This window comes from Parasteatoda tepidariorum, chromosome 10 (assembly GCF_043381705.1).
Source record: "Parasteatoda tepidariorum isolate YZ-2023 chromosome 10, CAS_Ptep_4.0, whole genome shotgun sequence".
Classification (NCBI taxonomy): domain Eukaryota; kingdom Metazoa; phylum Arthropoda; class Arachnida; order Araneae; family Theridiidae; genus Parasteatoda; species Parasteatoda tepidariorum.
The window spans coordinates 11,095,921-11,123,678 of record NC_092213.1 but is presented as its reverse complement, the minus strand read 5'-3'; the positions used below and the strand labels follow the sequence as shown (position 1 = coordinate 11,123,678).

Genomic DNA, 27,758 nt, shown 5'->3' with positions numbered 1-27,758 from the left:
GAATATTTACAACTTTTCTAACAAAAACACATTATTGTCAGAATACAAGACACTTGTTAAGCTTTTTTAGGAACACAAAGTTATGTATTTTAAGAATGGTGCACTAATAACACAAGTAAAACTTCACAAAAATTATTAAATAGATCCAGCTTTTATTTTCTGTTTAAAATAATAAAATATATTAACACTGAAAAGGGTTTAAAAATATTTTGCATTATATACTTACTAAATAAAATTACATTAAACATTAATAAAAATGCTTCAAAATACAATGTACTTTGATGAGATAAATTTCTGTGAATAATAAGACTTTAAAAATATTGGACAATACATAAAAGCATTTACCAACAATATTCACAAATATGTTGATATGACTGTGAATAAGAAATCTAGATGCAACTTAAAATTTTTATCATGAGTCAGTATTCAACCAATTTGGATTTTTAGTTATTGGTAAAATGAAAAAAAAACCTACATTTTTTCGAAATAAAGTGATAGGATTTTCACATCCTTATGCTTAATCGTAATGATAATATATATTTGAGAGCCTTACCTTCAATATGCTAATTATTTAGAGAAGATAGTTGACGCTAAAAAATTTAGCACAAAAACTTACGCTTTGATGGATATATACATCTTTTTTTGACGGATTTTAAATTTGGGGAGTATTTGCAATTTATGATTGCCCAATTTTCTATTGAAAAGAAGAAAAAAAAAAGGCTTTCGAAATGTAGCAAAAAAGAAATATGAAACCTAAACTATAAGACCGCTATATTTCTTTGGGTCAAGAATCTGAATCCACCAACAAAAAAAGGGCATGTTTATACAAATAAAGTAAGTTTTTTGTCCAATTTATAATATCATCAGCTCTAATTAATTGACATATTTTAAGTCAGGCCCTTGGACCATTAAGATAGTCTTCGTTTGTCATAGATAAAATTAAATTCAGTGTGTCCCTTTTTTTTTAAAACTTTGGCATTGTACATGTTGTTGGCTAATTAAATAATACAGCTGTTCATTCATTTCTCAATTAGCCTAATTTATTTAAGCAAGGTTTAATAAGCTTAGAGTAATACTGGTTAATTGAGATAAGCCTCAGCAAATTTATTCTGACTGTTTCTATTACGCATTTCCTAATTAACCAAAAGGCATGTAGACTGAGTATGATTAGTCTTAAAAATATCAGGCTGATTAAATAAAACTGAATACTTTTTTCAATTTGCCTGGAGCATTGCAAGTGACAATGACATATACAAAATTCACAACATTTAAAAATTATAAAACACCTACTCAGATCTTTTGTAAACAAAATAATCAAAATGACTTTTTTACCCTGAAAATTATGAGCTCTGTGTGCTAATTAAGTACCTAATCTCTCTCACACACAAACAAGTTAAAACCAAACAATTTTAAATAGAAAGAAAAATAATCTTAAAAACATTTATACATAATACCAATTCTGCATTAAAATATATTTATACAAAAAATATTTTTATAAAAAAATTATACATACATTAAACAAACAAAAAAAACAACACATATTCACGATAAATATATAGTTTTTCAATGTCTTAAATGGTAAAATGTATACACTATTATTAGCAGAAATGACATATTATAATAGTCGCAAAATCTTTCTTGTACAAAATTAGCACTAAAGCACTTTTTATTTACAGTTTATATTGCACTAATTAAAAAGTGAAGTGTTTGCAAGATCGAGATTCTGCTGTGAAACCAAAGTGCCGTGCTAAAAAGCTTTTATGGTATACTCTAGTTATTTATGAATAATTTTATAATATAAATTACAACCATTAGTTTCTTTATGAGTATGGAGATTCAACAAACTGTTTAATTTATTGTTGGCTGCTAATGTTAAGTCAATGGAGAAAAAGTGAATTTTTTAAACCCCCTAATAGATCTGATAATATTCTGACCAGCAGAGTAAACCATGAAATGTTGCGAAGAAAATAATATGCAAGCATTTTTCACAATCTGAAAGAAGCATAATCCAAGTAGGTTTTGTATTGAAATAGCACTTGAATTTTTTTATTATTATTATTACACTATCTAATATAATACTAGACCTAAAAAGGTATGGACTGGTGCCTTTTTATTTAATTTATATTATAAAATAAATAAGATTTTCAATACTATAAATAAATAATCTTAAAATTAATAACAAAAATTGTTAGATATCTATGGTGCCATAGTTTCATAAACTCCTAAGACTTCATGTCTTTCTATGATAATTGGCTTTTTATGCACACTTCCTGAAACAGAATAGTACCCATTAATTTTAGAATTTAACACTTTTTCAACAGAGACATAACATCAGATGCCTACAACAAGATTGGACACATGCATTCTTTTCAAAAGGTATGCATTTTCAACAAAAATCAAAAGATAAAACTCACTAAAATTTAAAATAATAAAAAGTAAATTCAAGACCAATACGCAAAAATAATCCCCAAAACACAACATGTTAACAATTAAATAAATTATAAAATGTACAAATAAATAAAACACAGTTTCCACGTGAGACAACATTGGTCAAAAATTTGCAAAAAAATCAGTTCTTTGGGGGGATACAACAGCTAATTCTACAGGGCATTCAAAAAGTATAAACAGTCAAATATCTCAAAAATACATATTATATCAAAAATCTATAAATACATGTGTTAAAAAAAGGCACATTCAATGGTCCCTAACTTGAATGTGTCTTTTCCAGGGGGTAGAAGTCAATTTTGGTATCATCAAATAGGTCGCTAAGAATATTAGAAAGTTTATATAAATATATTTTGTCGTTTTTTCAAGATACCTACTTTTTAAACAATAAGAACACTTTTTTTTATTTTTGCGATTAAAATACCATCAATAAACTAAAATGGAAAAACCTGTAAGTCGAAATTGGGAAATTAGTTTCTGGAGAATCCATATCTGCAATAAAAATTAATGCTCCTTTATGAAATTATTTTCTTCCTCCCCACTCCATGGGGTGAGTTTGGGCAGTCTTTGATACTGTAGAATACCTTTTTTAATATTTCACAAGTAAACTTTCAGATTTTTGATTCCAAGTTAATATTTGACATATCGATACTTTTTGGAGACCCTGTATCATAAAAAAAGTTAACCAGATCACGATTCAAGTCCAGCATCTAAACCAAGAATCTGTTTTGTCAGCTCGTAGGTTGAAAAGGAGACTGCAACCATGGGAATAGCTCTTAGGTAATTTATGGTCATCCCTCTGTACAAACCTTTCACCACACCATCTTCACGGAATGTTAAAACAAGTGTCGTAACAAGACCCTTCCTGCAATAAAAATTAATTACTTAAAAATGTTCCATGACATAAACATTTTGAACAATAATAATATATATGTAAAAAAAAAAAAGAATTATCCCACCCACTGTTTTATTTAGGAAATTGTCAGGATACCAAAGCCATGTTTTTAAAAAAAAAAACCTAGCAGAATTTTCTTTGTTTATAAGTAACGTTATAAATTAAGCTGAGAAATGTGAAAATCGAAGGCCAAAATTCTTCTAAATATCAATAGCCAATATAAGCTTCTTAAAAACATACTACAGTAGAGAACCGATTATCCGGAACGATAGGGACCATCGCTATTCCGGATAACTGATTTTTCCGGTTTTCTGAATCGCTACAAAAAACCGTTTTTTTATCGTTAAACCCAACTAAAAAATATATATATATTTGGAAATTATCTTAAAAAGAAGAAAAAACGATGAAGTAATACACTAATGATTATTTCTAAACTGATGGTAAGGTAAGATCTTTCAAAAAAGAAAGAAAAATCCTATAATCTTATGATGAAAAAAACATCTTTTTAAAAAAATCGCGGGAAAATTTATCGAATTTCGTTCCGGTTTTTTGGTTTTCCGGTTTTCTGATTTCCGGATAACGGGTTTTGTACTGTATGTACTATAAAATAAGAATTTAAAATAAGTTTTTAATATATAGTATCTGAAAAGGATTTTGACTTCCTAAAAAATTCTTAAACTAAAAAAAAAAAAAAAATTTCACACTAATTGTTTCATTTTGAAAACTATTAGAGATACAAACACAACATTTAAAAAAAAAAATTAATAGTTGACCTGAGAAAATGAAAACTTAAATTCTTCTAATTGAATCATTAGCCACAACCAGAATGGGACAGAGCCTTTTAACTTTTTTGTTTTCAGTGTAAATATTTTTCTTATATTGAGATCTCCGAAGCCAATTACATTATGTTATGATTCAAAGTAACAAACTGTTACTTTGTATGTATAAGTTTTTGTTAGTGTTTGGACGCTTTTAAAACTGGTTTTTTAAGGAAAATATTTAAGCTATGGCCTTAAGCTCTATTAACACATAACTTAACTCAGGGTGCGTAGCCAAATCTTTGAATCAAAAATAAGCACTTTTTAAAAACTTTTCAAGCACTTTACAAAAATTTTCAAGCACTCGAAAAATTCATATTCAATCAATGATATTATTAAAAAACAAAAACTTTTTATAAATAGTTTTAGCGTTAAAAAAAAACCCAAAAAGAAACGGGCGTAAATCGAAACAATCAGTACTTTCCCACATCACCGAGTGAATTCAACATGACCCTGAACTCAGAACAAAAGTACCCTTACCCCCTACGTCAAAAAAAGTGTTAGAAGTAAAATAAAATAAACAAGAACAAAAATAAAATAAATTAAAAAGAAAAACATTTCATAAGGATCTGATATTCTCTATCCGAATTGGAGCACTCGGGTTTCGGTTACTAGTGTGCGCAAGTCATAACGTGGGTACGACATGAAGTCCGCGTGAATGATTACGTAGCAAACTCCCCATTTTTCATGAAATGCATGGGATCCACCAGATATCACTGAAGGGAAGAAAAAAAATTATTCGGAAAAAAAGCACTTTTTAAAAACGCCAGCTGAAAAAAGCTTTTAAAAACGAAATACCCCAAAAAAGCACCTTTAAGTACTTTTTACAAACGCTACGCACCCTGTAACTGCATCGCAAAATAAAATATGGCTAGTGCATTATCTAGTTTTTGATGCCAAAAAAATTACAAAATAAGCACATGAAATTTTAAAAAAAGGTCAGACTTAACAATACTACTAAGTTAACTTTAATGAACAAAAAATATGTAATGCAAAAATCAGGCATTGAGTAGCACAGCTTTTTTTATTATCATAGAAATAAAAATAAATCAGATTCAACAATACCACTAAGTTATTTAACTTTTATAACCAAAAAATATGCAATGTAAAATCAGGATTTGAGGTGCCCTATCTGCCCACAGATACAGGTTCTTTATTTTGTTATAAGTAGAAACTCATAGAAATGCTTTAATTGAATTTGGAGAATTAAATAACATTTTCAAAATAAAAAAATACATTAAATACCACAAAAATTTTAAAAAAATCTAATTTAAAATATTGAATAAAAAATTACATTTATAATTACAGATTGTGAAAAAATCATTGAAATGTTCAGATACTTTTTTATTGTAAACTATCTTATATAATCACATAGCAAACTGATATGTTGTTATATCTAAACATTTAAATGTTTTCAAAACAACATATTTCTCTATGGTAAACTCTGATTATCTGCAGAATTAAGTGGTCCACGAAGCGCAGGATAAGCAAATTTGCAGATAATCCGCAAAACGCTAAATAAGACAGCCCTCACCATTTTTTTATAATATAAATTTCAATCCATATTATTAGCAGTTTTCTTCGTATTCATATTCTTTTATTTCTGTATGAAAAAGTCTGCCAACTTTTTTTGTTTGTTGGTGTTAGAGAGCAGGGGGTTAAAATAAAACAAGCGCAATTGAACTTTTAACTCTAAGAGTCCATACGCTATTGAATAAAGAACACACAAAACAATGTTTGAAACACATGAATTAGTTCTTATAAAGAGCACATATATACAGCACATACACAATATTTAGAATCTCTTATCAGTAACAAAATTAAAAAGAAACAACTGACGACAATTCTGAAATCATGCACATGGCCCACAAGTTATTCAAGACCCTCTTGTTTCATTCTTTTTCTTTTAGGTGTATAACTGTTGTGTGGGGACCAACCTCATTAGTTAGTTATCAATTTTATAACTGATAAGAGTTCCAAGAATGTGTTACATGTTGACTAAATAAATGATGGAGGATAATTCATATCCCTTCATCATATGAAGGCAAGACAGAAAAACTTCAATTCTTTATGTGCAATCAATATCATTTCTTAGAATAATAATACGATCCAAGAGGAAAAACTCCTTTGAGAATCTATTTATTGAAATTAGAACTTTATTCTGCATTTGTAGTTTGACAGCTGTTAATCATAACTCACATTGTCTTGCTCTTTATAAATGGCTCCTCATTTTCACCCTTTCAATGCTTGTTTTTACTTAGGTATTGCACTTGAAGTTGCAATGTTTATATGTAGACCCATTATTTGATTCATTGTGAACACCTGAGCTACAAGCATGAATGCTTGCTCGTATAATGTTTTCAATTCTAAATGCTATATTGTTGATCATTGCAAAAAAAAACTGATGATCCCCAAAGCTGATAATAATGCTCGCTCATTGAATACGTTCTTAACGTCTAGCTTTTGTATACTTTTTTGAACACTGAAGTTCTGAAAACTTTTCACTGTAGAAAATTCTAAACCTGTGCATTTCAATATTAATTTGAAATTGCAAACAGTTTACATATTTTTCTTAATCACACTATTCTAAATTTCAGTTGTTGAGAAAAGTAACTATTGTAAGTTTTGTTTTAAAGTCTTTCCCACCGGAGGGCTAAAACCATGTGTTGTAAAGCAATATGAAATAGTACTGAACGCCGGATGTAAAGCATCGGCTTCGATGAAGATAATTTTGTGAGAATTTTTTTAATAATTCGGCGAGAATTCACCCGATTAGCCATATGATGCTCACTACGTGCTCTTGCGCGCCGAAGCCTATCAATTAAAACGTATTAGCGTTTTATATAATATAGATTAGCCATATGATGCTCACTACCTGCTCTTGCGTGCCGAAGCCTATCAATTAAAAATGAAAACTGTTGCCAACGTGAGAAAAGAAATATCATCGGTTTTATTGATACATACGTACGTATTAGCGTTTTATATAATATAGATTCTATGTTTATTCAGTGGATAACAATTAATCTTTAATAACTGATGCAAGAAAGTGATCTTACCCATATCTATGGGTCTCTGGTCTCATCATTGACAGCTGCATTTTTCTTCTAGCAACATCTAATGGATATCTAAAAATATAATATAGAGTTATAATTATACTGAAAGTATAACCATTTGAATCCTTTGTAAACAGAATACAACATATTTTTAAGGAAAATATAATTAGGTCTAAAGAAATAAATGCAATTTAGTGTACAACAAAATTCATAATTTTTTAATGCAATTTTTCATATGATGTGCTCTATATCCCAGTGTATAAGTGAACTTTTCAAACTCCCAAAATTTTATGAAAACTAGGAGGTAGACTTATAAACCAGTAATAAAGTTGGATATTTGTTGATCATGAAATATCGATACATAATGCACAATGAGATAAATATGTATAGTATCAATGTGCCTCTTTCAAAAAAAATTTTTTTTTATGATATATAAAAACAATTTTGCAATTTCTTTTATTATATTTTCTTTACTAGTATTGGAAAAAAAACTGCTTTAAATTACGTTCAGAAAAAACTTTTAAAAAAGCTATGCTGTAAAAGTTAGATTTAAAAGTATTTAAAAAAATATATAACAATGAAAATTTTTAAAACATCCATAATCAACAAATTTAATTAACATTGTCTATGTTGGATTCTACAACGTTAACAGTGCCCTTAAACAAATTCCACTCGGCAATGGATTTTACCTCACCATTATCTTAATTACTTTATATATATTTTTTAATTTTAAAAATTTTTATAATTGGGTTTTCAGCAGTCAATTTATACACCTAGTACACCAGAAAGTTAAAAACTCTTAGTCGAAAATAGGGGGTCGACTTATACAGCAGGATATATGGCATTCAAATTGTTTATTTCAACACTCAAACTGGACAATACAATTTTTTATTTTAAATTTTTAGAGAACTCTTGAAGAAAAAAAAAAATTATAAAACGTCAAATTTTAATAACTGGTCATAAATTTTGCACTCCAAAAACTTTTCAATATTTCAAAAATTATATCAGTTGCTTCATCATAAGGCAGTTTACATCTTAAAAATTTTAAGTCATGATAAGAGATCATAAAAAATTTCAAAGTATATTATAATAACATTATGACCATATATAACATTTTAAAATTTAAATTAAATAACTCAAATATTATTTGTAGTTGTAATGCACAGTACATGCAAATCTATCATTCAAGTTTATTGAAAATTAAAAAGAAACATACTATTATTGGCTATTCAAAAAGAAGGTAAAATAAAAAATCAAATTAAAAAAAAAAACTTATGAAATTACTAAATAGTGTTTCACTTTACTTCACCTAAACTGCAGCTTGACAAATATTTTTATATCAAATAACTTAACTGCCCCATTTATTTAAAAAAAAGTTAAATTTTTTAAAATGAATTGCATTTTTATTCATATTAAGATAACTTCCTTATAAAAGTATACTTTAGGATTCTGAAATATTAAGAAACATTTGTTATAGAGATAGCATTTTAAAACTAAGCAGGAATTTTTATTTTATTTTTACTTTCATGTTTTCAGTGGAAAAAACTATTTTTCAATAACTACTTTTTACAGTTATAATGACAAACATAATCAATGTATATATAAAAAAATTACATTTAATTTTCACTTTGTTCTTAGTTTGCATTCCGAAAAATCCAAAGAGTCAAAAATTTTATATCATTTCAAAAGTGATGAACTTTAACATCACACCAAGTCATTTTGTCAAATGAAACTTACATACACAATAATATGCCTACAATAAATTTTAACACAACCTCATATTAAAATACTTTGAAAATTTTTAAAATGATTTCTTTAAAAATTCTTTTAATTTAAATCAGAGATTTTTTTTTTCAAAAAATAAGTTGATTTAAATCAACAAACCCTGCCTTAAAGTAAAAGGTTTTTATACAAATGCATTCAAGTGTTAAAACAGTAACTTGGTTAATAATAAATATCATTTTCCACTTACGACACTGTTTGAGCAACTGCTCCTGCTAGACCTCCACACAATAATTTAGCAGGCACTGTTAATACTATACCGCCACTACTACTGGAATGAGGTCGGCCGCACCACTTTGGCATATACTCTAAACACAGGCACTTGAATCTTTCAAAAACATAGAAGGATAAACCTAAAATAAAATTATAGTTTGATTCATCATAACAAAATAAGTGATGTTTAAACATAAAAACTACATGAATTAAAATTGAATATGTTTAATACTAATACATTGATTATTTATATAATAATTATAAAATATTATCTACATGTACAATATTTTTCAATTTTATTTCATAAACGTCTTTGGACAGCAGACCCAATTTTATGGGTTTACGACTACTAATGTTCAACTTTGAAACCTTGTAATTTTGATACATTACATGAGAAAATTATTTTTAAAATATTAATATAAGGGTAATAATTTTTAAAAGATTGAAAGAAGTTTTTGGCCTCTTTTCATTTTAGAATCCTTTAATAATTGCTTTTTTTACAAATTGTATTTTTTTTTGCTTTTTCATAATAACTTTTGATATGTATTATTTTACATTATATCACTCTTACACTATATTTAAAAGAGCGACACAAGAAAGCTAAGATGGATGTTTCATTAGATATATTTTGATAATCACCTCATTTCTCAATATTACTTCAAAATGCAAACCACACAATTTAATCTCATTGGTTAAATCTCCTTGGTGAAGATATTACACCTTCTAGTATTATCAAACATGTTGTGGATATTAACAAATATTTTTGCAATCACCATGCTCCTTCAGCCTGGCTAAAAGAATGCAGTGATAGTATTTTACCTCAGTTACCTGGAAGAACCAGGTGGAATAGCCAGTTAGCATGCTTGCGAACGTATGAGGGTAATCATAACTCTTACATAAAAGTCACAAATGATCATCTGAAAGAGATGGATCAAAACATTGTTGCCGCATATGTGATTTCAATCTTTTGCAACAAGTAAAAGATCTTATAAAATAACTAGAACCAGTTTGAAATGCCTTGAACATTCTACAGACCAATTCAACTACATTAGCTGATGCTTGCCATATATGGTTTAAATTGTTAGAAGATGACAATTTACAGCCTTATAAAATACAAGTAAAAAAAAGATTTGTGCAATCAATTTTACCTTGGCACCTTCTTGCTTATTTATTACACCCAAAATATAAAGGGTAGCTTCTCAGTAATGTACAGAAAGAGAAGGCCAGAGAATTTCTTGCAGGAATAAATCCATCATTTGTTTCATATGCCTTGAATTTTGAATTACAAGAAAAACCATTCCCTAAAACATTATTCTCAGAGCAAGTTATAGCCACAATTGATGCTAATAAATGGTGGCAAAATTCTTGTGAAATTTCCAGAGAATTTTGTGAATTAATGTCTCACTTACACTCATGTCCTTCTAGTAGTGCTGCCAGTTAAAAGGTGTTTTCGAATTTTTCATTTGTACATTCTAAAATACGGAATAGGTTGACTGTAAATAGCGTTTCAAAACTAGTGTTCTGTTATGCTATGTTGAGACAGCACAAATTGTATTGTGATGATGAATCCGTATCGACCAGCCATCGCTGGGATTCGAGTCTGGTTCACCTCCTAAGCCACCACGGCTTGCAGTGGGCTATTGGAGACTGTCTGGAAAACCTATCGGAAGATGATCCGAAGACATGCCATCACAATTTTAATCCTCCGCAGAAAATTTCTCTTGGTGAAGGACTTTTTTGATGGGACTAACTCACATTTGAGTGTTACACAGATGAGAAAACCTCCTATGGTTAGTCTGCCACTGAGGATATTTTGTGTCAGCACTGGGGTCAATTTGAGCCGGGTGCAAAATTCATATATACCAGTCATCACTTTGTTTCAAACCTGGGTGATATCAATGGCAAGTGCTCTAACCCCTAAAACTAATATATTTCAATTGTCATCTTTACCATAAGTTTCATAAAAAAAAACTAAAATTAAGTGCTCAAAAACATCACCTCCCCCCCCCCCAAAAAAAANCTAAAGTCCTAAGACTACATGTCTTTCTATGATAATTGGCTTTTTATGCACAATTCCTAAAACAGAATAGTACCCATTAATTTTAGAATTTAACACTTTTTCAACAGAGACATAACATCAGATTCATTCTTTTTAACAAAAATCAAAAGATAAAACTCACTATTTACCAAAATTTAAAATAATAAAAAGTAAATTCAAGACCAATATGCAAAAATAATCCCTAAACACAACATGTTAACAATTAAATAAATTATAAAATGTACAAATAAATAAAACACAGTTTCCACGTAAGACAACATTGGTCAAAAAAATCAGTTCTTTGGGGGGATACAACAGCTAATTCTACAGGGTGTTCAAAAAGTATGAAAACAGTCAAATATCTCAAAAATACACGTGTTAAATATTTTCAAAAGACTTGACTTGAATGTGTCTTTTCCAGGGTGGTAGAAGGCAATTTTGGCATCACCGAATAAGTTAAGAATATCAGAAAGTTTATATAAATATATTTTGTCATTTTTTCAAGATACCTACTTTTTGAACAATAAGAACACTCTCTTTTATTTTTGCGATTAAAATACCATCAAGAAACTAAAATGGAAAAACCTGTAAGTCGAAATTGGGAAATTAGTTTCTGGAGAATCCATATCTGCAATAAAAATTAATGCTCCTTTATGAAATTATTTTCTTCCTCCCCACTCCATGGGGTGAGTTTGGGCAGTCTTTGATACTGTAGAATACCTTTTTTAATATTTCACAAGTAAACTTTCAGATTTTTGATTCCAAGTTAATATTTGACATATCGATACTTTTTGGAGACCCTGTATCATAAAAAAAGTTAACCAGATCACGATTCAAGTCCAGCATCTAAACCAAGAATCTGTTTTGTCAGCTCGTAGGTTGAAAAGGAGACTGCAACCATGGGAATAGCTCTTAGGTAATTTATGGTCATCCCTCTGTACAAACCTTTCACCACACCATCTTCACGGAATGTTAAAACAAGTGTCGTAACAAGACCCTTCCTGCAATAAAAATTAACTATTTAAAAATGTTCCATGACATAAACATTTTGAACAATAATAATATATATGTAAAAAAAAAAAAGAATTATCCCACCCACTGTTTTATTTAGGAAATTGTCAGGATACCAAAGCCATATTTTTAAAAAAAACCTAGCAGAATTTTCTTTGTTTATAAGTAACGTTATAAATTAAGAGCAGAAATGTGAAAATCGAAGGCCTACATTCTTCTAAATATCAATAGCCAATATAAGCTCCTTAAAAACAAACTATAAAATAAGAATTTAAAATATAGTATTTGTAAAGGTTTTTGACTTCCTGACAAATTCTTAAACTAAAAAAAAAATTTTGCACTAATTGCTTCATTTTGAAAACTATTAGAGATGCAAACACATTTTAAAAACAATAAATTAATAGTAGACATTAGAAAATCAAAACTTAAATTCTTCTAATTGAATCATTAGCCAATAGTTGTCAATTATCCTACTTAATATACAGAAAAGATTTTTTTATTAACCGCAATAATACACAACCAGAATGGGGCAGGGCCTCGTAACCTTTTTGTTTTCAATCTAAATATTTTTCTTATATTGAGATCTCCGAAGCTAATTACATTAAGTTATGATTCAAAGTAACAAACTTTGAGGAAGTCTTTGCACGCTTTTAGAACTGGATTTTGAGGCAAATATTTACATTTTGGCTTTAAGCTCTATCAACTTAACTACAACATTACTTAACTACATTATTACTAACATTACTTAACTACAACACAAAATAAAAAAATGGCTAGTGCATTATCTAGTTTTTGATGCTAAAAAATACACAGTAGTACAATAAAATGAGCACATGAAATATAAAAGAAGCCAGACTTAACAATACTACTAAGTTAACTTTAATGAATAAAAAATATGTAATGCAAAAATCAGGCACTGTGGTACAAAGCTTTTTTTTAATTACTATCATAGAAATAAAAATAAATCAGATTCAAAAATACCAATAAGTTATTTAACTATCATAACCAAAAAATATGTAATGTAAAATCAGGATTTGAGGAGCCCTATTTGCCCACATATACAGGTTCTTTATTTTGTTATAAGTAGAAACTCATTTAATTCTCCAAATTCAATTAAAGCATTTCTATAACATTTTCAAAATAAAAAAATACATTAAATACCATAAAAATTTTTAAAAAATTTTATAATTTAAAATATTGAATAAAAAACATTCATAATAACTGATGGTGAGAAAATCATTGAAATGTTCAGATACTTTTTTATTATAAACTATCTTATATAATCACATAGCAAACTGATATGTTGTTATATCTAAACATTTAAATGTTTTCAAAACATTCAGGTTTCTGTTTTCAGAGTTTACTGTATTTCCATTTAATTCTACATTTATTCAGTGGATAACAATTAATCTTTAATAATTGATGCAAGAAAGTGATCTTACCCATATCTATGGGTCTCTGGTCTCATCATTGACAGTTGCATTTTTCTTCTAGCAACATCTAATGGATATCTAAAAATATAATATAGTGTTATAATTATACTAAAAGTATAATCATTTGAATCCTTTGTAAACAGAATACAACATATTTTTAAGGAAAATATAATTAAGTCTAGAGAAATAAATGCAATTTAGTGTACGACAAAATTCATAATTTTTTAATAAAATTTTTCATATGATGTACTATATCCCAGTGTAAAAGTGAACTTTTCAAACTCCTAAAATTTTATGAAAACTAGGAGGTAGACTTATAATCCAGTAATTAAGTTGGATATTTGTTGATCATGAAATATCAATACATAATGCACAATGAGATAATTATGTATAACTCTGTATCAATGCGCCTCTTTCAAAAATTATTTTTAATATGCTATATAAAATCAATTTTGCAATTTCTTTCATCATATTTTCTTTACATAATTAAAATGAAAAACTCTGCTTTAAATTACGTTCAAAAAAAATTTTAAGAAAAGCTATGCTGTAAAAGTTAGATTCAAAAGTATTTTTAAAAAAATACTTTTGCCATCCATAAACTACAAATTTAAATTAATATTGCCTATGTTGGATTCTATAACGTTAACAGTGCCCTCAAACAAATTCAGCTCAGCAATGGATTTTACTTCATTATCTTAATAATTATTTTATATATTTTTTTTAATTTTAAAAATTTTTATATTTGGGTTTTCAGCAGTCAATTTATACACCTAGTATACCAGAAAGGTGAGAACTCTTAATCGAAAATAGGGGATCGAAAAAAATTTATATCATTTCAAAAGTGATGAACTTTAACATCACACCAAGTTATTTTGTTAAATGAAACTTAATACACAATATGCCAACAATAAATTTTAAAACTACGAAAACCTAAAAAAACTTACACAACCTCATATTAAAATATTTCGAAAATTTTTTAAATGGTTTCTTTAAAAATTCTTTCAATTTAAATCAGTGAATTTTTTTTTATAAATAAGTTGATTTAAATCAACAACTGCCTTAACACTTTCGCGACAAGTTTTTTTTTTTTTTTTTTACAACAGAATAATTTTGGTAGCATAAACTATGAGTAGGGCAGCATTATGGACCGTAGTGCCATCTATATTCTATGAATGAAAATACCTTCAAAAATATTTGCAGGACTGGTGGGAAAGTCTCCTATTAGACAGAGAAGCGTTTCTGTCCCAAAAGATTTTTTTGAAATTTGCTTGAGACGTAAGTGTCCCATTAGGCGCGAAAGGGTTAAAGTAAAAGGTTTTTATACAAATGCATTCAAGTGTTAAAACAGTAACTTAGTTAATAATAAATATAATTGACATTTTTCTACTTACGACACTGTTTGAGCAACTGCTCCAGCTAGACCTCCGCACAATAATTTAGCAGGCACTGTTAATACTATACCACCACTACTACTGGAATGAGGTCGGCCACACCATTTTGGCATATACTCTAAACACAGGCACTTGAATCTTTCAAAAACATAGAAGGATAAACCTAAAATAAAATTATATTTTGATTGATCATAACAAAATAAACATAAAAATTGCATGCTAATATATTGATTATTTATATATATAATTATAAAATATTATCTACATTCATAATATTTTTCAATTTTATTTCATAAACGTTTTTGAACAGCAGACCTAATTTTATGGGTTTACGACTACTAATGTTCAACTCTGTAACCTTGCAAATTTGAACTCAATCCAGAAGACAAGGGAACTTCTGGATCAAGTATTGGGATAAATTTTACCTTCGTGGAGGGCTTTTTTAAAGAACTAACCCGCATTTGCGTTCCATGGAGAGGAAAACTAAGAGAACCTCCCATGGTTAGTTTGAAGCAGGATTGGAGTTTTTGCCGGCAAAAAGGGTTTTTTGCCAGGACAGTGGCAGAAACCTGGTAAAAATTGGCAAAAACCAAATTATCTAAATTGCTGATTAAATATTATTACAAAATACTTGAAACAAATTTAAATCAATCATAAGGAATAATAATTTTGATACATTACATGATAAAATTATTTTTAAAGCATTAATAATTAATATAAGGATAATAATTTTTACAAGATTGAAAGTTTTTGACCTCTTTTCATTTTAGAATCCTTAAATAAATGTTTTTTTACAAATGGTATTTTTTTTACATCTTCATAATAACTTTTGGTATGTATTATTTTACATTATATCACTCTTACACTATATTTAAAGAGCAACGCAAGAAAGCTAAGATGGATATTTCATTAGATAGATTTTGAAAATCACCTCAATTCTCAATATTACTTCAAAATGCAAACAAAACCACACAATTTAATCTCATTGGTTAAATCTCCTTGGTGAAGATATTACACCTTCTAGTATTATCAAATATGTTGTGGATATTAGCAAATATTTTTGCAATCACCAAGCTCCTTCAGCCTGGCTAAAAGAATGCAGTGATAGTATTTTACCTCAGTTACCTAACTTTTTTTTAATTATATATATTTATAGTATATATTTCAATTTTAGGAATAATTTTGTATCAAAAATGTGTTTTTGCCCTCTCATCTTGGAAAATATAGGTTTTTGCCACTTTGCTTGGCAAAAACCTGTTTTTGCCAGGACAGTTTTTTCCATCTGCGGCAAAATCTTGCCAACCCTGGTTTGAAGGCAAGAGGACTAACCCATGATCCGTCTACCAGTGAGGATGCTTCATGTCAGAACTGAGGTCGGTGTGTGCCGATTGTGGAATTCGTACCGACTAGCCATTGCTGGGGATGGGACTAACTCGCATTTGAGTGTTACACAGATGAGAAAACCTCCTATGATTAGTCTGCCACTGACAATATTTTGTGTCAGCACTGGGGTCAATTTGAGCCGTTTGCAAATTTCATATATGCCAGTCATCACTTTGTTTCAAACCTGGGTGATATCAACGGCAAGTGCTCTAACCCCTAAAACTAACCTATTTCAACTGTCATCTTTGCCATAAGTTTCATAAAAAAAAAAAAACTAAATTTAAGTGCTCAAAAACATCACCTCTCCCCTACCCCAAAAAAAGAATGCATACAATATGAATGAAAATCTTTTAAATCCCTAAATTTGTATGCAATAAAATCCTTTATAAAACCGTATATTTCTGTACAAAAGCCAAGAATTTTTAGAAATTTTTCTTAACCTTAAGTCTGTTTATTATTGGATCCATAAAGTTTTAAAAATTCCTGGAGGAAAAGAAATGCTCCTTCCTCTGTCAAGCATTAGTGATAATTAGTAATATAATAGCCGAAAACAGAAGACCTAAATATTAAAAAAAAGAAGCACAAAATGTGAAAGAATAATTATTATCTTTCAATCTTCTAATTATGAAATCGGAAGGTTCCCACTTCTTTTACCCACTGTGCAGCCTTTATTTCCAACTGTAAAGTTTGCCCTATTTTTTTAAATGTTGGCTTACACACACAAGTTTTGAAATTTGGTGAAGTTCCAAAAAAAATAAAGAAAAGCTTACTTTTTGGTTTATATTAGGAAATATACATAAATTTTCTATCTTACATCAAACTAATTTTAAAAAATATATACCTGCATATGGAATCATGCCCAGAACTGTAGGGGATAAACCTTTGTACAGAGCTCTATAGCCACCTTCCTATAAAAAAAAGTAATAGCAGATAAATAAAGCTGAAAATCTAATTGACTTTTTTTCTTTATTCAAAAAAATTTGGAGAGAGATAAAAATGGAGAAGGAAATGACAAATATGGAACATACTGTTCTGAAAATGCATGATAGAGTATCGTAAATGCCTGAGTATACATGCTCTCCAGTGACTTGAAATGCAAGACGAGCTCGTACAATATCCAACGGATATGTCATCATTACAGCTGTTACACCTATAAAAATCATATTAAAAGTTGAGGCTAATTTACAACATTAAAATAAAAGACATAACAATTCACAATAGCGGATAAAATTGTGGTTACAGAAAAGCTTGTCATTATAACCTAATACACACATTTAATGTTAAAATAGTTATAATAATTAATAAAGATGATGTTAATTGTAAACTTATTATAAACATATAATTTTTGTATTTTTAATACGTGCATTTTGACTGTGACTTAGAAATTTTTTGTAATGGCAGTCAATTTTTTAATATGCCATACTCATATCAAGCTTTTTATGTACAGTACGGAACCGATTATCCGGAACGATCGGGATCATCGCTATTCTGGATAACTGATTTTTCCGGTTTTCTGAATCGCTACAAAAAGCCGTTTTTTTTATTGTTAAACCCAACAAAAAAAAAATATTAGGAAATAATCTTAAAAAGAAGAAAAAACGATGAAGTAATACAGTAATGATTATTTCTAAAATGATGGTATGGTAAACATCTTTCAAAAGAGAAAGAAAAATCTCAAAATCTTATGAGGAAAAAGTTTTTTTTTAAAAAAATGGCGGGAAAATTCATCGAATTTCGTTCCGGCTTTTTGGTTTTCCGGTTTTCTGATTTCCGGATAACGGGTTCTGTACTGTACTTACAAGCATAATGCTGTTAAAGTAATAATTTAAAAAACAAATCCATTTTTATCATGTAATGTGCAATTATTTGTTAAAGACTAATTTGCTTCATGATACAATAAATTGTATAAATCATATCAAAGATCAATGTAAAAAAACTCAATGGGTAGAACAATTGTCAGTTTAATGAGGAAACCATTTGTTGATAGTTAGCGCATTAATTTCTATAAAGAGATATTGAGTCCTCTGAGCCCAACCCCTATTCGCCAACCCCAGAACTTCCAACCCAGAGCTTTTAATTCGCAGACTTCTGTGAATTAAAAACACTAAATCTTCTTTGTCAGAATATAAGTTTCTAATTCGTATACTTCCGCGAATTAAAACATAATACACTGTCGAAATTTTAAAACTTTTGCTAAATCCTGTTAATGAAATTTTTGCATACAAGTTATTCTTCCTTCAAATAGATTCTTTTGGTGTGGCAGATTTTCTAGTTGCACCAGAATCTGCTAATATCTCGATTCTTATTTACACTATTTCAATGTCAAGCAACAATTTCTGTATTTACCTGATTCAAAAGTTACGTTTTGCAATTCATATTCATGTGATTTACAAATCGTACATCTATATTCTTATTCACGTAATATAAAAATCCTATATCACAATCTGTATTTACAATTTCTTAAAATCCAATGTCACTATTCATACTCACGAGAGTTGGAAATCAAATAAAAATTATGCATAGTGATTCATATTTACATGAACCATAAACTCAATATCACAATTAGTATTTCTGAGTTTTTAATGTCAAATCTAATGTCACCATTCATATCCTAGCTATTTTAAAATCTAATATCGCGATTCATATCCAAGAGAGTTTAAAACACAATATCGCGATTCATCTCCAAGCCAGTTTAAAATGTTATATCACGATTCATATTCAAGCGAAGTCCAATATTGCAATTGTGAGAAGTAAGTTTTTTCTTAAATTGGTTACTATAAAGTGTGACATTCTTTATTAGTAGGCAATTTAATTATAAATGCTAGTTCAAAAAATAATGTTAACTATAAAATATGGATGGGACATAAATTGATATTGATTTTTCACACACAGTTTTTTAACTTTGTGTCACAAGCATCCCTGATTAATATGTAAAGAACAGAAAAAGTGCATTATAGTACCTGCAGCTGAACCAGCAAAAAACTTTAATGCATGTGATTGTCCAAAAGTATTTCTAAGCATCTGAAAATATCAGAAAAAAAAACATAAGATTAAAATGTCTAATATTTCACATTTTCAATAATCATTTAAAGTTTAAACTCCAATAAATTTAAAAGTAATAATAAAAAAAGGAAATAAAAACAAATGCATTTCAAAATTTGACAAAAATACAGACAATTGCAAAATAAAATTAAACCCAAATTATCATTTTCCAATATTAACATTAAAAAAATTTCTCACAAAATTTATACTCTTAATATCTTTATAATCTAAGAAACATATGAAAGAAAGATAAAATCTGAATTACTTGTTAATAATACTAACCAACTTTTTAAAAAAATTGAGGAAAAAATAGATCATGAATGTTAAGGCTCAATAATTTCGAGATTAATGTAACGGTTGACGATTTAAATTGGTTGTAGTATTTTTTAACATTTGTATTAGAAATATTTATTCTTACCGTTTTATAGATTTCAAATGAAACAAATTGAACAGCACCATATGGAAATATCCGGACCATTTGTGCTCCATTTCCCTTATATAGTCCTAAAATACTTTCTTTGATTACTATGCCTCTTAAACCAGAAAAAACACCTAAAAAAAAACAATTAAAATATATATAATTAAATTTCAAATAGAATAAAATAGATTATAATAAAAAATAGGAAGATGAAACAGTTAATTTAGATTTATAACTTGGTGTCTTTTAAAATGATTAAATAACTGTATTTCCCATAAAGCATGAACAATTGCAACACAATAAAAACTAAATAAAAAAAGAAACTTGGAAAAGTTGAGCTAAAAATTTTCACTTTTAGACAAATTTTGTATGTCTATTTTATTGTATGTATCAAGTCCTTTTTACACAGCAACCTACATATATTTCCACATTTCAGTTAATGCATAGGTTTTTATAACTATGTTAATAGTTCAACAATTTATCAATATTAATTTAGTCTAAACGAAAAATTTGAACACATAAAAAATATAACAAATATACTAAGTAAACTACAAAAAGAAAAGGATATATAAATAGAAAATTATCTCAATAAAAAAATAGTAAATAGCACCATTAACTATTTATTAATAGAAAAAAATAATCAAAATATGAATTTTTTTCCAGAATCTGATACAGAAAATAACTATTCAAAAAATAAATAAAACCTCAAGAATTCAACAGGACTATAGTATGTATTTTTGACGAATTTTTAAAAAATAAAATCAGTAATAAATTTCACAAAGATAACAACTTTAATAACAGATAAATAAGTAACAAGTTAATTCATATAAACTACAAACAATAAAATAACATAGCTATATTATAGTAAGACCTACATAAAATATTAAATAAGAACTTGAAAATGTATAAAAAGTATAAAGAAGTAATGAACTCAAAAACTAAGAAATTTACAATAAATATTTTTAAAAAAATTATAAATATTAAAAATAATTCTGAAGAAGCATGTGTATACCGTAAAAATATTTACAACAAAAAAAATTTGATTAACACATTTATTGATTTAATATGTTAAGAAATTTTGGTTTAACCACTTCTTCCCAGTGCAAACAATAAATTTTTGACATTTGTAACAGCTTACTATTCATTTTCCATAAATGCAAGTAAATTTAGAAAGTTCTCCATTATTTTAAAGGTTTTCTACAAATATAAGCCCTAGCTGCATTTTCTTGTTTTGCACATCCTATAACTTCTGGAGTCATTTCTTGAACTGACAACACGAGTTTCAACGTTTTTATCAACTGATGCACAAGTATCGGACATGATGTTTGAGATCTTTTCCCTGATACTTTTATTCTCAATCATAAGCATCAAGAGTTAAAATATTTTCTTCTTAAAACAAAATAACTTAAATTCTTCTTTTTAAAACAAAATAACTTAAATACTTCTTTTTAAAAAAATGTGGGTAGCATTTCTGAATGATAGATACACGAATCAACTAGTTTTAAAAACTATCTAAACTATCATTACTAAAATTGTAAGAATGGCATTAATGATAGGACCGTTAAAACAGGGCGGTACATTTTCAGGAAAATGAAAGTTTCAAGAATGGTAGATTGAGGTTCAAATGCAGTAAGATCAAATATACCTAAATGCTTGTAGTGGTGATTGTGGGCTTGCAATAAAATTTTAATTCTGTCTAAAGGAGCTACTGTTGTTTTTGCACACATGCCAGCAACACCTGGAAAAAAGATTTTTAAATTAAAAATTAAACAAATCACTGAGTGTTAAAAAATTAAATTACACAAATTTATTTTTCTTTGCTTAACTGATTTTTACTTTACTGATAAAAATTTAAGAAATTCAGAAAAATAAGAAAACATAAACATATAAAGAACACAAGAAACATATTTTGAAATGTTTTGATCAATTCAAATCTTAAAATACATTTTTTTAAAAATAATGAAGTTGTTTTGTGTGAATGTTTTCTGAAAAGCCTTATTTTACCTCTTATTGCTAGAAATTCTACTTTGCACACATGGTATCAAACAATTGATACAACTTTTATTTCCTATGTTTATTGTAAAAATTTATTTTTAAAAAAAGTTATAGTAAATTTAAACCAATTTTAATTGAAAATTGTACATTAATCAGGGTTGTATTTTGATACATAATGGTTTGACCAATTTTTATTATGGTTTCGTTAAAAACTTCCAAATCTTTAGGTTACATTGTAATTTAATTCAAATCTAAATAANATATTATAGTAAGACCTACATAAAATATTAAATAAGAACTTGAAAATGTATAAAAAGTATAAAGAAGTAATGAACTCAAAAACTAAGAAATTTACAATAAATATTTTTAAAAAAATTATAAATATTAAAAATAATTCTGAAGAAGCATGTGTATACCGTAAAAATATTTACAACAAAAAAAATTTGATTAACACATTTATTGATTTAATATGTTAAGAAATTTTGGTTTAACCACTTCTTCCCAGTGCAAACAATAAATTTTTGATATTTGTAACAGCTTACTATTCATTTTCCATAAATTCAAGCAAATATAGAAAGTTCTCCAATTTTTCAAAGGTTTTCTACAAATATAAGCCCTAGCCATAGCTCCATTTTGTTGTTTTTAATCAGTATCATTTTGCACTTCCTATAAGTAAAGGAATCATTTCTTGAACTGACAACAGGAGTTTCAATGTTTTTTTCAACTGATGCACAAGTATCAAACATGATGTTTGAGATCTTTTCCCTGATTCTTTTATTCTCAATCATAAGCATCAAGAGTTAAAATATTTTCTTTTTAAAACAAAATAACTTAAATTCTTCTTTTTAAAAAAATTTGGGTAGCATTTCTGAATGATAGATACACGAATCAACTAATTTCAAAACCTATCTAAACTATCATTACTAACATTGTAAGAATGGCATTAATGATGGGACCGTTAAAACAGAACAGTGATGAAAGTTTCAGGAATGGTAGATTGAGGTTCGAATGTAGTAAGATCAAACATACCTAAATGCTTGTAGTGGTGATTGTGGGCTTGTAATAAAATTTTAATTCTATCTAAAGGAGCTACTGTTGTTTTTGCACACATGCCAGCAACACCTGAAAAAAAGATTTTTAAATTAGAAATTAAACAAATCTCTGAGAATTAAAAAATTAAATTATACATAAATGTACTTTTCTTTGTTTAAATCTACAACATTTTTTATTTCCAATTAGCAGATTTTTGTGCAGTGTTTATGCAAAACTACTTAATAATTTCTAGCAAAAATAATATAAAAATTTAGAAATTCAGAAAAATAAGAAAACATATAAAGAACATAAGAAACATATAAAGAATTTTGAAATGTTTTGATCAATTCAAATGCAAATCTTGAAATACATTTTTTTTAAAATAATGAAGTTGTTTTGTGTCAATATCAATGTTTTCTGAAAAGCCTTATTGAGGATTTACCTCTTATTGGTAGAAATTCTACTTTGCACACATGGTATCAAACAATTGATACAACTTTTATTTCCTATGTTTATTGTAAAAATTTATTTTTAAAAAAAGTTATAGTAAATTTAAACCAATTTTAATTGAAAATTGTACATTAATCAGGGTTGTATTTTGATACATAATGGTTTGACCAATTTTTATTATGGTTTCGTTAAAAACTTCCAAATCTTTAGGTTACATTGTAATTTAATTCAAATCTAAATAATATGTATAACTTAAAGCAATAAATTTTTAAAAAACAAAATTCTAAAAAATATTTGACAGAAAATGATTTAAGATTATTACTAAAAATACAATGCATTTTTCCAATATAATTATATCAGAATTTTATCTTTATTAAATAAAACTAATATGATTTTTATGAAAGTTGTTTACAGTTATAGGTTTCATATCATTATAAATTTTCCATTATTAATTTTAAATATTAAAACACTTTATGCTTTCTACTTTAAAAATTCTGATTAGAGGACTTAAAAGGGAATGGGGCAACTATTATATAGTCCTCAAAATCTTGTAAAATTTTTGTTGTAAGAAAAAATACACACATATAAAAATGAAAAAAATTCTATCCACCTTATCTATTTCGCTTTCAATCTTCAACAAAGAAATGATATTTGATACTATATTAATATTATGTACATAACAGTATAATTGTTGATTGTAAAAATAAAAAGACATTTTTTAGTTACGACACAGCATTTTGCAAATTGTAGGATGTGTTTTAGTGTATTTCTGTACATTTTGCTAAAGAAACAAGACAGACTCGACACAAAAATTCCAAAAAACTGTTCAAAATGTTACTTAAATAGAATTTCTTGTAATTAATCAGCTATTAAAAACTCCGACTTACGAGGGTAAATCGAATTATATTTTTAAATCGACACTCGCTTTGTAAAAACATGCAAACAGAAACAAAAAAAATGAAAATAATTTTTTAAGAGATCAAATTATCCAATATATTGGACACCGGATCCCAGGAGGTTAAATATTTAATCAATAAAACCGCCAACAAAATAGTCCATCAGATCATCTCACGCCAAAACAAACACCTTCTACAACTAATCAGTAAGTTTAATGAACTTAAATGATTTCCATAGGTAAACAAGAATAATATCAGATTTTATGAATACTTCACAATTTACCTCCTGCAATGAAGGATTTGTAATAAACATCCATTTTTTTCAGTTCCACAACAGGACCGGCTCTTTTTTCTACAACAGCCATAATATTTCTCGAGAACAACAACAGTAAACAAATTGATCCGTTAACTTTGACAGAGAGCTTGTCAAATCGTTCGTCCACGCGTGCAATAAGTTCAAAATGTAGGTTAAGATTTACGGTAACACATTCATTGCAATGACGAGAAAAACCAGTCTTTAATTTGATGTTCCTGGAGCAATCCGATATACGTATCCATGTGAATTCATAGCTCAATATTCACACACAACATCTTTACTCCTTGTGCTCTCTTCGCGAATTTACGCTCTCCTTATGATAGGAAAAGTCATTACCTCACTTATGATGTAATTCAATGACAGGGTTGCCTTATATTTGTAATTTTTCTCGCCAGGAAATAAAGTAGAAAGGCGCCAAATCGTATTATGAGCAGAGAAATGTTCAGCTCCGATAGATACTCAAAATCAGCTGTTCCCAAATAGTGTTCCGCTCGGGTTCCGCGGAAGGATCACATGGGTTCCAAGAGTTTACATTTCTTTTAAGCAGTAAATATTTAGGAAAGCTGAAATTATATTTATATCCAAAATAATAAACAATAATTTTTTTGATATTTTGGTTATTTTATTTAATAATTTAATAAAATGTGAGCAAAAAAATTAATTTTTTTTCTTTTTTTTTTTTTTTTTTAATATTTCTTTCAATAACAATATATATTGAATAAATTACGTAAAGGATAAGCATCTTTAAAAAATTGTATCAGTATTCGAGCTTTTCAATTCAAAACAAATCTATGAATTCATAAGCTATGAATTCATATAGGTTTATAAGTCTATGCAAAAAATGATCTTGATTTTTGCAACAAAAAATAGCGCAGTTCATTTAATATTTTTTTGGACTATAACAACCGTTTTTATTTACACCCGTTTACTTCGTTTAACTTTTAAATTTAAAAGCATATTATTATTAGCTCCTGTCGCTATGTCAATCACAGCTATTAATGATTCTTGATGTAGAGACAATAATGGAAAAGAAAAACGAACTGGGAAAGAAAGTGTCAGAAAGTTTATAAATCCATAATGTGTGGTGCGATATTTGACGGCCACAATTTATTTTGTTCTTAGAACTTTTTAATCAACCTAAATATTTAAACTATTAAAGGAATCATATAAAGTATAAAATTTTATTTATCGGTGTTTGACTTGTAATTTTAGCCTCAACCTTTAACGTGGAAGACAACGTAAACTCAAAAACGATGAAAGAGAAAAGAACAATTGTAGTAATTTTCTTTCTTTTCTTTTTCCTAGACTTGCGTAATTTTAGTTTCTGTAATAGAAAGCATGTTTTCCTTATGGAAAATGAAAGGTATTTCGCATTGGCCTTCAAAAATGCATAAATTTTTAGATAAACATTTAAACAACATAAATACCTAGGAAAAAGCTACCATTAAAAAACCATTCACAAATTTTTCTATTGATAAATTACTCAAATCCTATAAAAGATATTACACACGAAAAATTTAGAAAAAAAAATTTTTTGCCCACTTAGGTGGCTTTAAAGTTGTCTTTTTTTTTCTTCTTTTCTTTCTTATATAAATTCAGTTTTTAGTATATAAAAAAGTCTTCGTCGCAAATAGAACAAATATTTAAAATATTAATGAATATTGCAGAAGAGAATTCTTTGACCGTGTATTCATTTAACAAAAACTGCCATTTTCGGGCATTTAATGTGAGCTAAATACAAGGTCAAAATTTTTTTCTTCTGCAATAACTCTTAATAATTTAAATATTTGTTCCGTTTATAACTATAAAAACTTTTTTTATTGTTAAAAAAAAAGATACTCCCCCTGTTTTTTGCCTCAGCTTTGACTCTTACTGTAATAATTTGACTTTACGATTAAATTGAAATGGAAAAACTATAACATAAAGCAAAAAAAAAAAATATCTATACATTAATTTATTTTGAAAACTTTTGCATCACGTTTTAATATTCTTAAAACGCAGAATATTCTTAATGCAAACTTTTGCATTAAGAATATTCTGCGTTTTCCATCTGTGATCGAAACTTCTTGAACCTTAAAGTCTCCTTGGAGAAACTTTTTTCCAACTTTTTCTTCCTTCAAATTTAGTTCTTATTTCAAATTTGAAATTTTTTTCAATTTCTAAGGCTATTTTTTTAATGCGTTTTTAAAAAATGCTGGAAAAAAAGAGGAATTTAGTGTTTTAAGTAAGCATTCATTGCTCATACTTCCTCTCTGATCAACAAAAAAGTCACAAACCTATTTTCCCATTTAGGTGCAACGTAATATTTTAACAACCTCTGTGACCCACTTGTGCGAATAAGAAAGGGTAAAAATGTAGAGACTAAAGCGTAAAAAACTGTCAATATAAAAATTGCGTGCCATTTTTTTTTTCCTTTTCAGAAACCGACCACGATTGAGGCTCAAGAATTATGTTTTTGGATCCACCATAATGTATTTATTGCATACATTGACCGCAATTCTTCCTTAAACAACAATGCACCACATTAATGTTCTTTTGAATCGCAAAATACTAAATTTTTAGATTTAAAGATCTTTAATAGAACATTCTTTTTTAATGTAAAAAATAATTTTCTTCTTCTAAATTTAAAATAAGATTATAGATTGCATTTTTAGCTTTCATTTTAGTTAGTTTTAATAGCAAAGGAAGAATTCTTCTAAAATGCTAGTTTTTATTTATAGCCTTATTGACCGATTTCTGAGTAAAACTATCTTTAGAGACTGTAGTAGATAGATAACATAGTCAATGTTTTCGTTCTTTTATTCCTTCATCCCAAAACCCTTGAAACACTGGAAGTGCGCCAAAGAGATAATTCGCTGTTTTTGGCAAACCATAAAAGACAATAAGAACTGACGTCATTGGATCTCTGAGTAAGCGGAACAAAGTGAAAGAGGAAGGAAAAAAAAGGTGAAGGTTGACTATAAAATATGTTTCGCTCAAAGTACAGATTGTTTAGATTGTAACAGATATACACATTTTAACTGAGCGCTATTCGATTGACAGACACACTTGTAATTTACGTAATAAATATGTAATTTACCATGAAAAGAAGACATTGCTTTAATGAATAAATGATATTTTAGCTATTCATTATATTATTATGAATCA

General features: G+C 27.7%; 1 protein-coding gene across 3 annotated transcripts; it reads right to left on the bottom strand.

The window, feature by feature from the left end:
* Window positions 1-132: 132 nt before the first annotated feature.
* LOC107451586 (solute carrier family 25 member 16) lies at window positions 133-25,047 on the bottom strand. Of its 3 annotated transcripts, none has more exons than XM_043050288.2 (9): window positions 24,579-25,047; window positions 22,947-23,039; window positions 19,923-20,056; window positions 19,423-19,483; window positions 17,491-17,612; window positions 17,304-17,370; window positions 9,184-9,346; window positions 7,215-7,283; window positions 133-3,310 (listed from the first exon to the last, which is right to left on the bottom strand). In XM_043050288.2, exons 1-9 carry the CDS (start codon window positions 24,658-24,660, stop codon window positions 3,136-3,138), a joined length of 966 nt encoding a protein of 321 aa, XP_042906222.1. In that variant the 5' UTR covers window positions 24,661-25,047; the 3' UTR covers window positions 133-3,135. The 3 variants fall into 3 exon arrangements, with proteins under 3 accessions (XP_042906222.1, XP_042906221.1, XP_015923230.1); XM_043050287.2 differs by lacking the exons at window positions 133-3,310; window positions 7,215-7,283; window positions 9,184-9,346 and adding exons at window positions 11,681-12,245; window positions 13,698-13,766; window positions 15,080-15,242; XM_016067744.3 differs by lacking the exons at window positions 133-3,310; window positions 7,215-7,283; window positions 9,184-9,346; window positions 22,947-23,039 and adding exons at window positions 11,681-12,245; window positions 13,698-13,766; window positions 15,080-15,242; window positions 21,568-21,660 and having other exon boundaries at window positions 24,579-24,971.
* Between the last annotated feature and the right edge of the window lie 2,711 nt (window positions 25,048-27,758).

Coding starts and splice junctions, on each gene's coding strand:
- LOC107451586 (XM_043050288.2), bottom strand. CDS start 24,660: ATGGCTGTTGTAGAAAAAAGAGCCGGTCCTGTTGTGGAACTGAAAAAA. Junction 23,040..24,578: donor CAAATCCTTCATTGCAGGAG/GTAAATTGTGAA, acceptor TCTTTTTTTCAG/GTGTTGCTGGCATGTGTGCA. Junction 9,347..17,303: donor GGGCATGATTCCATATGCAG/GTATATATTTTT, acceptor ATTTTATTTTAG/GTTTATCCTTCTATGTTTTT.